The sequence below is a fragment of the Toxotes jaculatrix genome, chromosome 10 (assembly GCF_017976425.1).
Source record: "Toxotes jaculatrix isolate fToxJac2 chromosome 10, fToxJac2.pri, whole genome shotgun sequence".
Lineage (NCBI taxonomy): Eukaryota > Metazoa > Chordata > Actinopteri > Toxotidae > Toxotes > Toxotes jaculatrix.
Genome location: NC_054403.1, coordinates 12,808,050 through 12,822,294, shown reverse-complemented (window position 1 = coordinate 12,822,294; position 14,245 = coordinate 12,808,050). Strand labels below are relative to the sequence as shown.

The 14,245-nt window shown below is 40.3% G+C and overlaps 3 protein-coding genes across 3 annotated transcripts; 2 read left to right on the top strand and 1 right to left on the bottom strand.

Annotated features, from left to right (window-relative positions):
* Window positions 1-653: 653 nt before the first annotated feature.
* gnpda1 (glucosamine-6-phosphate deaminase 1) lies at window positions 654-3,223 on the top strand. Its single transcript, XM_041047385.1, has 7 exons — window positions 654-718; window positions 1,003-1,130; window positions 1,722-1,823; window positions 1,928-2,110; window positions 2,250-2,434; window positions 2,673-2,847; window positions 2,924-3,223. Exons 2-7 carry the CDS (start codon window positions 1,007-1,009, stop codon window positions 2,983-2,985), a joined length of 831 nt encoding a protein of 276 aa, XP_040903319.1. The 5' UTR covers window positions 654-718; window positions 1,003-1,006; the 3' UTR covers window positions 2,986-3,223.
* Window positions 3,224-3,883: 660 nt separating this feature from the next.
* LOC121188555 (NEDD4 family-interacting protein 1-like) lies at window positions 3,884-9,822 on the top strand. The gene is made up of 8 exons (XM_041048365.1): window positions 3,884-4,061; window positions 5,361-5,454; window positions 6,685-6,824; window positions 6,942-7,029; window positions 7,305-7,429; window positions 7,537-7,603; window positions 7,704-7,812; window positions 8,083-9,822. The coding sequence occupies exons 1-7, from the start codon at window positions 4,026-4,028 to the stop codon at window positions 7,808-7,810; spliced, it is 657 nt and encodes a 218-aa protein (XP_040904299.1). The 5' UTR covers window positions 3,884-4,025; the 3' UTR covers window positions 7,811-7,812; window positions 8,083-9,822.
* Window positions 9,823-10,875: 1,053 nt separating this feature from the next.
* Window positions 10,876-13,799, bottom strand: fgf1a (fibroblast growth factor 1a). The gene is made up of 3 exons (XM_041048393.1): window positions 13,619-13,799; window positions 11,436-11,539; window positions 10,876-11,211 (listed from the first exon to the last, which is right to left on the bottom strand). The coding sequence occupies exons 1-3, from the start codon at window positions 13,797-13,799 to the stop codon at window positions 11,011-11,013; spliced, it is 486 nt and encodes a 161-aa protein (XP_040904327.1). The 3' UTR covers window positions 10,876-11,010.
* Between the last annotated feature and the right edge of the window lie 446 nt (window positions 13,800-14,245).

Genomic DNA, 14,245 nt, shown 5'->3' with positions numbered 1-14,245 from the left:
GTTATATTTCTGTGAATTTGGGGGGTTTTGATGACATGCACAGAAGTTTACATTCCACTATTAAACAAATACTACATATGTTTGCTAAAATAGAAATAAACAACTTCCTTATAATGTAAAATGTAAAGAACATTTAACAGCCAAATGAAAAAATAAAAATTGAAATTTTGGCTTGAGTTTGGTCGGTGCCTCACTGGGTCACATAAAGTCATATATCTTAGCAAATCTTTGATAAAATATTGAAGTGATTTGTTGAATATGTAGATAACTTTATAGGTAAAATATTGCAAAATATTAACCTGATAAGACGAGGAGGTGAAGGTTAAGTTATGTTGCCTAGCAACCACTAGCAACGTTCTGTTATGAATCTAGTTAATGTAAACTCGGTGAGAGACTCATGAAAATCATTTTTTTTTTCTCTTAATACACGTATGCAAGTAGACATACGTATGCAAGTAGACATACGGCTACAGTGTTTTTAGAAGCTGCAAACCACTCGACATCGCAGTTTAAAGGCGCCTAAAGAGCACCCCGAGGAAGCGTTTAGCGGCTATTTATCAAGTCAAAGCTACCTAGCTTACTACTTAGCTTACGAGCTAACTTACATCTAACGTTAAACGTCACCTCCGCGATGACAGGCTGTTTGCATCCGACCTCAGGAATCACGTGATACTTCCAGATCCTGTGTGTCCCGAGTAAAAGCTACAGATAGTCTAAGGTAAAGCTGGGTACCATAACTATTTTCTTTGTGTTTTATTAGGAAAGTAACACCGGAGTGAAAGTTTTGGTCAAACTGCGCGTTTGCGTTAAAAGTTGCCACAGTTGCTCGCCAGCTTGTTTAGCAATCCCTGACAGTGATCTCATTTTAGTGTTTGCTGGATGATATAGTTTTCTTGATGAGTCTAAAGTCTGTTTTAGGTGTGTTTTGTCCTCATTTACCTTGAGGCTGAGCTCTTTCAGACTAGCAACCCGTTCCTTGTTCTTTTGTTTTTTTACCTCCAGGACGATGAAGCTGATTATACTTAATGACTACGACCAGGCAAGCGAGTGGGCTGCGAAGTACATTAGAAACAAGATTTTACTATTCAAACCTGGCCCGGACAGATATTTCACCCTGGGGCTTCCAACAGGTAAGTAGGAGCTGGCCATCCCCGCACATTTGTGTTGATGTTTTTGAAGTGATGTGTTTGAAGTTAGAGCTGGAGATATTGTGTACTAGTATGTAAAATTCATCCAAGATTTCCCCCCACATCTGCTGATTCAGTGTCACTGGCGGAAATAACTATTGGGGTTTTACTTACATAATACAAAAATGTGCAATTTAGCCTTAAAAGGTAAAGTATTATTAAAATTAGATTATATAAGACGTAAACGCTCTTATACTCTTGCAGAAAGTTAAAATATTAATGCATGGATCCGTAAGAACCGTCTGTCTCACTTATCCACGCAGACTGCATCATAATTTGAGACCCCCACGGGTTCTGCGTGGACACTTTATTCTCTTAAGAACTTGTGCAATAATTTAATAAAAATAAAAACATGCAATATTTTTCTCTAAAACATGGAAGAGTAATTGTATGAAATGAGCCCAAAATGGAAAAGCTCAAGTACTGTGATTCAGAAAATCAGTGTAATAATTGAGGGAATGTACTTACAGTTACACACTGTAACTTTCACTTTTGTTCTGTGCAGACTTAGCCTTTTTTGCTTGTGTTTTTCAGGAAGCACACCTTTGGGTTGTTACAAGAAACTGATTGAGTACTACAAGAATGGAGAAATCTCATTTGAGTATGTAAAGACTTTCAACATGGATGAATATGTAGGTAAGGCTTCGCCATTCTTTTTCCTCACATAAAATGGCTACACACTGGAGGAATTCTTCAATGCTGTGATCTTGCATAAGAAACTGTCATAAAATCCTGTTTAGGACTTCCCAGAGATCACCCTGAGAGCTACCACTCCTTCATGTGGAATAACTTCTTTAAGCATATAGACATAAAAGCAGAGAACACCCACATCCTCGATGGCAATGCCGCCGATCTGACAGCAGAGTGCGAAGCCTTTGAGAAAAAGATAACAGCTGCTGGAGGGATCGAGCTCTTCGTCGGAGGTCAGATGGTCACAATGCCAGTAGTTAATGTACTGTTATTGACCACACAGTTATGGTATCACGTGATTATGCAGACATTGTTGAAGCTGCTGTAAAATTCAAACTGTTACTTACTGTTACTGTTACTGTCCTATGGCAGGTATTGGACCTGATGGCCACATTGCCTTTAATGAACCTGGCTCAAGCTTGGTTTCCAGGACCAGGGTGAAGACTCTGGCAAAGGACACTATCATGGCTAACGCCCGATTCTTTGATGGGGATCTCTCAAAGGTGCCCACCATGGCTCTGACTGTGGGAGTGGGCACAGTCATGGATTCAAAAGAGGTTAGAAGCCTAGATTAATGTCAACCACATGTCCTTCTATCGCTTTATGTTTCTGCAAAATATCAAATTTATTTTATGTTAGGGTTGATAAATTTCTATCAAACGGTTGTTTTCAGTTGCAGAAAAGTGCATTGCTCAAAGATTTTGTCATCTTCCTGATACACCAAAACCCCACCGATTTCATGTTGCTCATGCTAAGCCAGAGAGGCCACAGGTCACAGTTTGAACTTTTTCTCAGGTCATGATTCTCATCACTGGAGCACACAAGGCATTTGCTTTGTACAAAGCAATAGAGGAAGGTGTGAATCACATGTGGACAGTGTCTGCGTTCCAGCAACACCCACAGACTGTTTTTGTATGTGATGAAGACGCCACCCTGGAGCTGCGGGTCAAAACTGTGAAGTACTTCAAAGGTAAGACTGAATCACAAAACTATAGTTGTAATAACATGAATTACAGAAAACATGCTGAGTCTTGCTCTTTCTTTAGGGATGATGCATGTGCACAACAAGCTGGTGGAGCCACCTCCCACAGAGCCTAAGAAGAACTGATCTAAGGAGATCTCTTTCAAACTTGGTGGATTCATGAGACATTTTTCAAAAATTTACACTCCAATGATTCCTTTAGCTTCTGATGGGGACACAAGCAGTGCTTGGAGTTGACAACAGCTAATCTTTTTTAGAAGTAATCAGGCGCCTGTATAGCACAGATTTATACGTATTCAGGTGATTGTTCATACAGCTGTGCTATTCATTTGTTCTTTGTAATAAAGTGCATTTAATTTTTAAATCTTTGCTGTGTTTTGGGAAAGTGCTGCGGTATTCATTTTTTTCTTCCCCTCACATGACAACACGGAATAACTCATGTTGCCTTTAAGTGCTCCTTGTACTCTTCTTTTTCCAGATTTGACCTGGAAGCAGCGATTTAGTAAATCTAGCAAACTGGTTTTATTGTATGGTTATGAGATATTGAGTAACACAGACCCCTGGTTGCCATTTACAGTACAGTTACTAAAGCATTGCAGTTTTGAGGTATTTCTGCTTTACTAGATGATGAGATTAGTTTCTGCTACTTTGTACATCTTCAAGCACAAATATGTGTACTCTGCAACATTTCACAAGCAAATGTACTCCTCTATATTTGCAGATAAAGGTTTTACAATTAAACCCTATGATCAGTCTTAAAATATAATGCGCTGTATTTGAATAAATGACCCAATGATACTAGTGGTATAAAGTCATTTTCTAACTTTGACGAACTGCAATATGAGAACGCTGCCCTTCAGTGTTGGTATTGCAATAATCTAATATTTATGGTAAATTTACTTTAAATGATGTAAAACTCGCAGATTATTTACACTTCTATTCATCACCGTCGACTCGTTTGCGTGCGAAATGGGTCGGTGAATTTTCCGACAGCCCCGTGAAGGCAGCACCAGAGCCAACTACAGTGAGGAAGGGAGAAGGAAGGAGATGGCCGACTAGGAGGCAACCTTACCTCTGCTACTTCGTCGGCGATATTCACTTTACTTAACACATCGCAGCTGAAGTTGGGGAAGAGGACCTTGTAAAGATTTCGTTCCTCTTCCACAATGGCAGAACAAAACAGTAACGTCAGATATCAGGAGGTAGGTAACCGTTTGCTGCCACGCTAAAATGTAAGCTAACTGTTAGCTAGCTGCTTTCCACTCAACTAGTCAACATTGGCCTGTCACAGAGGAAAACAACGAGCTTCACCGACACTGTTGTTGCGGGCGGGCCTGATATGGCGATAAACACCTTAGGCTTACAACAATCAACATTTTTTACTCTGAAAAAATATATTAAATATATGATCATAAATTTGTCTCGTACAAGTTGAAGCCCGTGTGACCCATTTTCATTCAGTAGCTAGTTAGTCAACGTTATCTGGGTTGTGGGGCCTTTGGAAGAGAGCTGAGTGGTGTCACTTTTTCTAGCTTTGATCCAGGACTGTAAGACTACCATGACGGTCCTGGATCAGTCACCAGTCTGCTCTACAGACAGAACGGGATCAGAATACTAATATGGACGTGCACCATCCTCATCTGTTGACGTACATTAACTAAAATGCACTTGATGTGTGTGTGTCAGTGCTCGGTTTATGGTTCAACTGGGATTATGTGGTTTTAGTGAAGTATCAGAGGTGACTGTGCTATCACTTAAAGAACCAGTGCGGCTGATCTCTACTACTTTGAAAAGAAATGGCTGCAGACATATTTATCATGAACACTTGTTGCACAGTATATTACACAAGTGCGACATCGGTGCTGCTGGTTAACCTTGTTACCCTTTGAGGAGTCAGCGCAATCCAGTTTTGTTCTGCTTTATCAATACCTGCTCAAAGTAAACAGCAGGGGTTGTAGCATACAACACCCTCTCAAAGTAGACGTGGGTTTTTGCAAACCAAAGGGTAATTTGAGGTACAGATGGGCAATATGGAGAAAATATTCTTGTCACATCATGTTGTAGTGTTTACATTGTGATCTAGTAAATGAAAGTAAGATGAGAAAGTGTTTATAGGTTAAACGACAGATGAGCTTGTCGTGTTTTGGTAGAATAAAATGTCCTCTGCGCACATTTCCATAAAGCAGTCCTCCCCAGTGACTTGCAGCATTGTCTGTAATGGCCTAATATAACCAGGTATTTTGCAGGAATAGCTGCCACAGTATAAATGACATGGCAACATTTGACAAATATCTATTATCTCATAATATATGTATATAAATAGTGTTATATTGCCTGATCCTGTGTGGAGATTAAGTGTAACTGATGCCACCGTGTTGTTTCCTTTCCTACATTACATCTGCTTAGTTTTCATTCACCATAGCCAATAAGTAGAGTTTTCTTACAGGCTGTAATTTTAAGTTTGACCCAAATTATGTTGTCATTTATAAACATTTCTTTAGCTGGTGAATGAGGAGGAGCCAGCCCAGCCATCCCAGGATGGACCTGCCCAGGACGCACCACCACCCTACAGCAGCAGTGCTGCAGAGAATGCAGGTCAGGGATCTTCACCGCGCCAATACATAATACTGTTATATGTTAGATAACTCTGAATTAGCACTATGATGGTAAGAGCTGTGCCTTTCCTTTCATCTGAACAAGGGAAAGTCATGTCTCATATGATCACAGTTATAATGGGTTTGAAATATTTTATTGTTAATATATTGTCGCTGGTTTAATAACTGTTTATTATTTTAATGTTATGTATGCTGTGTGTATGCTATGCTGTTTTAATCTCTTACATATCTAATGGCTTTATTAACTTGTATAGTGTCTTGTATCTGAAGATCCGCCATCTGAAATCCAACAATAGAAATACTGAAGCAAAGCTGGCTCACAGCAATATTATAACAGGACTGAGTGAATGTAGGTATTTATGTCAGATCTCTGCTCTAATTTGACTGAAACCAAGCGAGACCACATGTTGTCGAGGGGAGCGGCTTTCGTGCAAGGCTCTTTAGAAAGGTCTGACATTTCTAATCTCTCTTCTTAAGAGTGCAAAGGAACTTTAAGCTATATAGCGCCCAATCATAAGAGTCATAGCACTTTTCATATGGAGCAGGTCTGGACTGTAATCTTTCCAATACTATTTACAATACGTTACATAACTGGGCGCAGCCTTGAGCTCTTCCTGGGCGAGTCCAGTGATCAGGTTCAACGCTGTTTGTGCTTGAAGAACACAAATGAGGATTCTGGAGAGCTGCCAAATGACCCAGATAAAAGTCTTGGCTTGTGTGGGACAGAACATAAACAGTAATGGACGTACATACAACTAATGCCTTTCTTCCTGCTGTAACTCTCTCTCTCTCTACATGGTCTGATTTTATGATTCTCTGCTGCTGCTTTGCTCTTTGAGGGAAGTGAAAGTAGATCTCTGTCTGTCAGCAGTCAAACCTCGATGACAGCTGGTGAACCAGTTAACGTTAAATAAATTTGAGGTTGCAACCGACACTTTAGGCAGAAATTTAATAACATATTCGAAACATTTTTTTTTTTTTGTAGAATGACTAAATTGTCAGAGCTCTCTGTGTCTAGTATCTGGAGATACCAGATAACATTTTTGTTTTCTCCCCATAGAAAAGTTCCCAAATCACAAATGATACTAAATCCATATTTGTTGAAGGTGATGAAATCCAATAGAAAAAGAAAGCTAGCCGAACCTCCTTGTATAAGAAATGAGTATAAGACTTCTGTTCCTTAAAAGTCATGTGCTTGTGACTTCTGCAGCTTTCTTTGAATACAAGGAAGATGGAGGAAGATTTCCCAACCCTCCGTCTTACAGCGTTGCCACCACCCTGCCCTCCTATGACGAAGCTGAGAGAAGCAAAGCAGAGGCCGCCATCCCTCTGGTCACCGGAAGAGTCACGGTACGTCTGCCCCATCCTCCAACATCATTTGGAAATATTTCCAGCTTCTAAGTTTCTCGTTGGCTAAAAACACAAGCTGATGTAATGTGTTCCGCATTTTTCCAACTGTTGGTGCAGGAGGACGACTTTGTGGCCAGAGATGACTTTGAAGATGCTGATCAGCTGCGAATAGGAAATGACGGCATCTTCATGCTCACTTTCTTCAGTAAGAAGCACTTTAGTATTTCAGCAGCTGACTTGTGCACAGGTTTTTCTTTCTGAAAGAGTGAACTGACCCTTAATTTCACTTGCAACGAGGCTTTTAAACAAATGATTATTAGTTTAACATTTGTTGCACAGCTAAAAAAGATTGATTAAGAATTTCCTTCTTTGTACAAGTCAAGCTTTTAAAAATGCCATATTTATGTGTTTGTGGTCTGAGGCAACTGTGGGTTATTATACCAGCTCTTTTTCATCTAATTATTGTCTTTCTGTCGCCAGTGGCATTCCTCTTCAACTGGATCGGCTTCTTCCTGTCGTTCTGTTTGACCACATCAGCCGCCGGTCGATACGGGGCCATCTCCGGCTTCGGCCTGTCCCTCATCAAATGGGTGCTCATTGTCAGGGTAAGAGCTGTTTACTAAATATGAACCACAACCAGTTTGACTACTAAGCAGCCGTTGAGTGGTGTGGAGGTTCAGGATTACTTAAAGACATTATCTTGTGTTTACAGTTTTCTACCTACTTCCCTGGTTACTTTGATGGGCAGTACTGGTTGTGGTGGGTGTTCCTGGCCCTGGGTGAGTGAGACTTTGCTTTTTGTGATATTCCATTTTGGTAATTGTCTTACGTTGTATGTGTTTAACTTCTTGCATTATATATTTTGTCTTTGTATTTTAGGCTTCATGCTCTTCATCAGAGGCTTTGTTAACTACTCCAGAGTGCGCAAATTGGCCGACCCCACCTATGCCACTCTTCCCCGAACAAGGGTACTCTTCATCTATTAGAGGTAAGACATAGATTGCATGTATTCTGGTTACACTCACCATGTAGACCAGGGAACACAAATCAGCACCTGGTTGTTATGTCGACTTGAGTCCACAGCTCAGTGCAGCGAGTAAACAGAACATCACATGCCTCCGGTAGCACTGTAAACAATACAGACTGTTAAACACATAATTCACACGAGTTGTGACAGCTGAATCCAAATGAAGAAGATGCATTAACAAGCTTGATGTTTTTTGTAAAGAGGAGGGAATTTATAAATCTGCTTTTTCAGGACGGCGGATGTGGAAGAACTGGATGTGACCAAGACAAGCAGTGACTCTGTGAAGAATTTCAAATTAAACTGAAGACACCTAACCTGAAATCAGCCAGACGAGCTATAGATGAAGACAGCGCTCAGTAAAATATTCAGGAATTATATCACTTGTTTTATTTTGTTTTGAAACTTTATTAACGAAACAAAAAAAAAAAGATTTAACAGTAATAGTCCCTCAGTGTAGTCATTAGTGGCGAATGTTAAGTGCTATTTACATCTCAGTCCGTAATGTATAAGTAATGCCTTATATCATTTGATGGCAGCGTACAAGCATGCATCTATCTGCCCTTAAGGTCAATAAATAGGGAGAGTTTCATGTTGGTGACACTTGAAGCCAACAGGTATTCATTGATACAGCACTCTGTAGACTTGCCATAGCATGTAACACACTTTGTAATCTGCTCTAATCTCACTTCATGGTTTTATTGTGACTATTATAGGCTGTTTTTAGATACCACGTACACTTAAAAAGCGAGCTTTCATTAGGCTGTAAACGCATTAAAACATATTTCACTCACCTGTTGGCTTTAAGTAGTGTTGCCCCCTTTTTTATTTTATTTTATTTTAATTTTATTTTATTTTTTTGCCAGAAGGGGTCAGTGTTGTTTTCTGCTTTCAAGACATTAGAAAGGGTTCGTCATGGGCTTTGTCATAATTAAACATACATGCTTGTGATTCAGATGCAGTGTCAGTGGAAATGACATCCATGTGTCAGAAGTTATGATTTTGCCTATAAATGTTTAGTTTTGCATTAAATCAGGTAAAAGTATCCACCTTGGAGAAAGAGTTGAAGTCACAGATATGATCTTAGATGATGCGGCAATTTTTTTAAATGAAGAGTTGCTACTAAAAACCAGATGGCAACAAATGTCAAGTGACAACTCGGCTGACAGTGAGGAGGACGCAGAAGTTTTGGCCTGTGACAGCAACCAAGATGATTTTTTTTTTTCCTGGTCCATGTCCTTAAAAAGCTAATTTAGATGTAACAGCGTCTCCTTTCCACAACTCTCTCAGTGAATCATCACATTCTCTGTCAAAGGAAAAGCTCTGTGATTAGAGAAGAGAGTCTTTAGCCGTCTGGATTTCATCTGCCAGCGATCTGCTCGCCGAAACATTTGGATCACATTATCTAAGAGCATAAAAATAACTCAAATTCCTTTTTCCAAGTGGATTTTTTTTGCCTTAAGATTTAATTGACAGATGGGGAAAGAAAATGTTTTTTTTTCTTTTTTCTTTTCCTCATGAGGTGTAAAATGTTAGCTGTCTCGTGAGTATTAAACTATATCAAAGAATGTTGTATGCAGGTGCACTTTCAGAAAAACATAACTGATAAACCCAGAGGACGTTCCCATCAAGTCGCAGACATGTAGAACAAGAAATGAACAATGTAGCGGTGCAGGATTAAGTTTTTGTTTTTATTATCTGGAGGAAAACAGCATGTCAGGATAATACTCTTTATTTTTCATGATTTAATCACCGTTGTTGTCAACAGAAGGAGTTAATATGGATTTAAGTCTGGTACAGCAAACTGAACTGTTTGCCTTAAAACAGTTAACTTCATCCTTCTGCCGTGGCTTTGATACAGACCCATTTCTGCTTATTTCTATGTGATGTAGAGCTGCAACCTTGGGGTTTTGTTGTTATGAAACTGTACAGAAGACGGTAAATGTTAAATAAATGTCACTTTTAACGCGTCAACTCTGAGTTGTCTGGATCTTTGATTGCTGTGTTACTGAACAGCCGTGGGTGTCCAAAATGCAAAAATGTGACAAATACATTCACAGTTTTTATATAATCAAAACCTGGAGAGAAGAATCATTAACAGGTAGAAGTTAAAGGTCAATGTTATGAAACTGTGGCAGTTAAAAAAAAGAAAAGGCATGAAAATTAAAGTTGCTAAATTTTGCAAGAGAGCAACAGAAAATGTTCTCATGTATGTTAAAGGATTCACTGGGTGGTTTTACACAGTGGTGGCACCAAGTGGCAGCAATGTGTAACTGCAGGGAAGATGAAAGCATCCAGAAGTCTGGCAAAGCTGTTCTTGAATTTTTCCTTTTTTTTTTTTTTTTTTTTTTTTTTTTTAAGACCACAGAAAGGTCAAACCAGAAAAGACTCAGAGCACATTAAGTCCACCAAGCCAGCACAATTCTCAGTCAATGAGTTACACGTGTCATCTGAATCTGAAGTCAGTAGGTGCAGCAGTTAATGAGAAAACGGGCCATTTTTAACATTTTTCCCAGGTCGCAGTGAACCGTTTAAAGCAGTCACTGAAGCCACACCTGGATCCACATCCACATTAAAGAATGAGTTACCTTTCCACCAAATTATATATAACAAACATATATTCACTAATATATGGAAACAATTTAAAAAATAATAATTGAAATAGTTTATCAACACTACACACACGGATTATTTTTTAAATTCTAGAATATATATTATAGGATTTTATTGTGTAGTGTATTTTTTTGTAATCCATTTTAAACAATTTTAAAATCATTTAAAATGTTCGAGAACCACTAATATAAATTACATTAGATTAAACCTGTATAATCACAGCTGACTGAACCTTATTTAGCTCAGCTGTTTTGTCTTAACGACTTTTCTCATTTGCACCTTCCTTTCTTCTTCTTTCACCCTATAACCTGCTATCAGTGACAGTCCCAACATCAGGTTTGATGCTAATACAGATGATGTGGAACCTAAAAGGATAAATTCAGTGTTTTAGCTCAGATGTGTTTTTGTTGGGATGAAGACCAGTGTTTGAAGAAAACAGTAGCTAAAAAGACTGCAGCTTCACCTCTCTTTTTAATCTTCATTCTCTTCAACTCCTTCATCGAGCAGCTTCCAGTTCCGTCTCGGTCCAGGTATCACAGGCGAACGCCTTCACTCCCCAGAGTCGTCCAGCTGTCGGGGCAGAAAGAAGACGGCCTTCTGTCCGATGTGAGTTCTTGGGCCTGGTTTAGGTTTCCCGTTCTTTTTCAGAGCTACGTACCAGTTCCCCTCCTGATACTTCTGAGACCGATATGTGTTGTAGTGATTCTCCTCCAGCTTCTCCAGGAAGTAACATTCATCAGTGACTGTGGACTGAGAGATAAACATACAGAAAAAAAAAGCACCAGCAGCTGACGGCACTTTTGGAAGGACTGCAGTTGTTTGGTTTGAGATTAACAGTTTAGATTCAGATTTTATAATGATGGATGATTATTTTCAATAGATATGATATTGAAAGATTTATTTACATATACCTGCATCATTAAGTTTAATATTCTGACTTACTATCACATAACTCAAGTGTTGTGGATACTCACTGAGCTGTACAAACGTCCCTCATCGTTCATTGCCAAGTACCGCCCGGCTTCTGTCCCCTGGATCACCACCACTCCTCTGTCCACAGCTCTGATCTTTAAAACAGCTGAAAGGAGAAAATGTCTGAAAACAACTGAAAAGTAGTGAAACCTACAAACATGGGTCTCTCTCTTTTCTGGAAGGAGAAAAATGGCAAGAGCCAATCTGAGACTTTCAGTGTCAGTTTCAAACAGTGTTGGTGTTTGATTTAAACTCAGCTCAGCTGGCAGAGAAAACTGTGACATCCTTTCTCTTGAGGTGATTAATTAAATGAACAACAGCTGTGTGAAGTCTCGTTAAATTTGTGTTGCCTTCTGACTAAATACATTTGCTATCTTGCATTTTATCTATTCTACTTTATTGGTTTATTTGACAACTACTGCATATAAGTCAGAGCTTGAGTAAAAGGCTAAAGAGAAAATAAACCTGGAAGACAGCAATGCTTTTATACACCAGTTTACATAATTAGCTCAGCTTTCAGTCCCAGTCTATCACAAGCCTCTGCTGCTTAGTGTAATTTTGAATTTTTGCCCCCATGTGCAGGTAAATTCAAGAAATAGACTTAAAACAGGCTCAAAACATCTTGGATGTCTTATCTGCCCCTCTCGAGTGTATCAGCATTCAGATTTTCGGAAAGGCAGTCATTTACTGGACGGAGAAGTTTCCTCTCCTGCTGCTTTGAACCTGACACACCTGCGGTAAAGGAAGTGAACGCAGTAGGGCCTGACCTGGATGTAAAATGCGCCGTGTGCTGCAGTCATAGACTGTATAAGACATGGACGTAGGGAGTCGGTTTTGTGACCAAACCATGGGCATTTGAGCTGCGCCATCTTGGATTTTAGTGGGAGTGTACTCTCCATATTTGACGAAGAGGCGGTTACTCTACGGGTCAGCCGGGGTCAGCCGGCCGAGAACCCGGCCACTTAGCTCGGAGCAACCGAGCTAGCCTAAGGCTAATCAGCTAGGCTAACAAGCTAAGCGGCAGCTACACGCAGCTACATCCACCACACGACAGTCCCCGAGTCCGACCCGACTAGCTCGACCCCGTGTAACCGCGACACACAGCGTACAACAGAAGTCATAATGTTGCTGCTGTGTTTTAAACATGGCTGTTTCAGACAGAGAGGTTTTAGGTGGAGCTGCAGGGTTTGGTGGAGTTGTGGGGGGAAATTTATTTCTACCTGTTATTTAACTGTGAAACAATCATTATTATTTCATATTGATAAAAATATATTAAAAAGTTAAAAACATTATTATTGTCATTATTATTATTATTATTATTATTAATGATAACGATAAAATGTTTAATATTTAATATTTTCCGGCTTTCGCCGCTGCCTCCACTCACTATCCACTTACAGTTACAGTAGCACACAACAGCAGCCGCTTACTGACGGAGCTGCTCTGTCCATGCAATATCGGACTTTTTAAACAGAAAAATTAGACGAAATAAAATTGTAGCCTACTATTCCCACAATAAACGGACTCTGAGAGCACGGAACACACCGCAGCAGCGTTTCTAACATTAGCTGCACCGGTCCTCTATCTGTATCAGCAGCGACCATAAATCGGCAATTATGTCATAAGCTAGCGGCAAAATATGCTAATACATGCTAATTAGTGCAAACATCCAGGTAAAATAGTGAGAAATTTACTTACCGAAAAAACTGCAACACAGACTCCTTAGACGGTCGGTTAGTACAGTCTACGCTACAACAAGCCATACTGTCACAAAAACCTATCCGAACATTGGCAAACAAACACGGACACTGCAGCCCCTATCAGCTGGCCTAGCCCAGCCGATGCTTTAGCAAAGAGCTAACTGCCTGTGCCTGTCTATGGAGATGTCACTCAGCGTAACCACGCCCTAATTTATTAAGCCTAAATAACACTAAAACGGTTGTGGTACAAAGAAAATGTTCGCGGAGGTGGAAACTATCAATAGACACCAAAAACAAAAACTGTACCAGGCTGTAAATATGTTTTTTTAGGCTGTAAAGTTGGCTATTTTAACATGGGGGTCAATGGAGAATTGCTCACTTCTGGAGCCAGCCCCCAGCGGCAGCCGAGGAACTGCAGCTTTTTGAACGCGGAAGTGATCCTCACTGCTGAAACCTACAACTCCCCCCCTTGGCTGCAGTCTTACTGTGAGCGTCCTCCCCATCATCCCTCCGGCCCTGCACCGTCCCGTCGGGCAGGATCTGCAGGTGATATCCGCCATTCATGCAGTACAGCCGAGTCAGGCGCCTGTAGTCCCGCAGCTGCAGAGGCAGCAGGCCGCTGTCCGCGGTCTGACCCTCCGCTGCAAACGCTTCTCCATCCGCCATCCTGCTCAGATTAGATACAGCTCTGGAAATCAGCAGGAGAGGTTTTTGTTTTTGTTTGTTTCGGTGGAGCCGGTTTTCCCCCGGGCTCTGTCCCCCCGCAGTGGTCAGGTGTTTACACGCTCGTGCACGAGTGCAGAGACCACACAAGCAGCTGGACGCGCGCGCCCGAGTCCTTGCCTCACCCTCCAAGTGAGATGATAGTGTGGAGCATGATTACCCCAAATTTATTATTATCATTATTATTATTTTAAATATACTTACAGTTTTAGTAGTTCATTCCTAATTTCCTTTTAGGTTAAGATAAGAGAAAGTTCATGATCTTTATTAAACTTGCAAAAACTTAACAAACCTTGTTTTCACGTTGTCATTCGATGCATTGGTAAAAAAAAAAAGAAAGATTAAAGACAGGTAGTGGTGGGACTGGAGGTTGGACGCAAAACCTGGAT

Excerpts from the sequence above, each read along its gene's own strand:
- fgf1a (XM_041048393.1), bottom strand. The coding sequence starts at position 13,799 with ATGGCGGATGGAGAAGCGTTTGCAGCGGAGGGTCAGACCGCGGACAGC. Across the intron at positions 11,540-13,618 it reads TGATGGGGAGGACGCTCACA|CTGTTTTAAAGATCAGAGCT; the intron begins GTAAGACTGCAG and ends TTCTCCTTTCAG. Across the intron at positions 11,212-11,435 it reads AGGGACGTTTGTACAGCTCA|TCCACAGTCACTGATGAATG; the intron begins GTGAGTATCCAC and ends TTTATCTCTCAG.
- LOC121188555 (XM_041048365.1), top strand. The coding sequence starts at position 4,026 with ATGGCAGAACAAAACAGTAACGTCAGATATCAGGAG. Across the intron at positions 4,062-5,360 it reads GTAACGTCAGATATCAGGAG|CTGGTGAATGAGGAGGAGCC; the intron begins GTAGGTAACCGT and ends ACATTTCTTTAG. Across the intron at positions 7,604-7,703 it reads GTGGGTGTTCCTGGCCCTGG|GCTTCATGCTCTTCATCAGA; the intron begins GTGAGTGAGACT and ends TTTGTATTTTAG.
- gnpda1 (XM_041047385.1), top strand. The coding sequence starts at position 1,007 with ATGAAGCTGATTATACTTAATGACTACGACCAGGCAAGCGAGTGGGCT. Across the intron at positions 1,824-1,927 it reads CAACATGGATGAATATGTAG|GACTTCCCAGAGATCACCCT; the intron begins GTAAGGCTTCGC and ends AATCCTGTTTAG. Across the intron at positions 2,848-2,923 it reads AACTGTGAAGTACTTCAAAG|GGATGATGCATGTGCACAAC; the intron begins GTAAGACTGAAT and ends CTCTTTCTTTAG.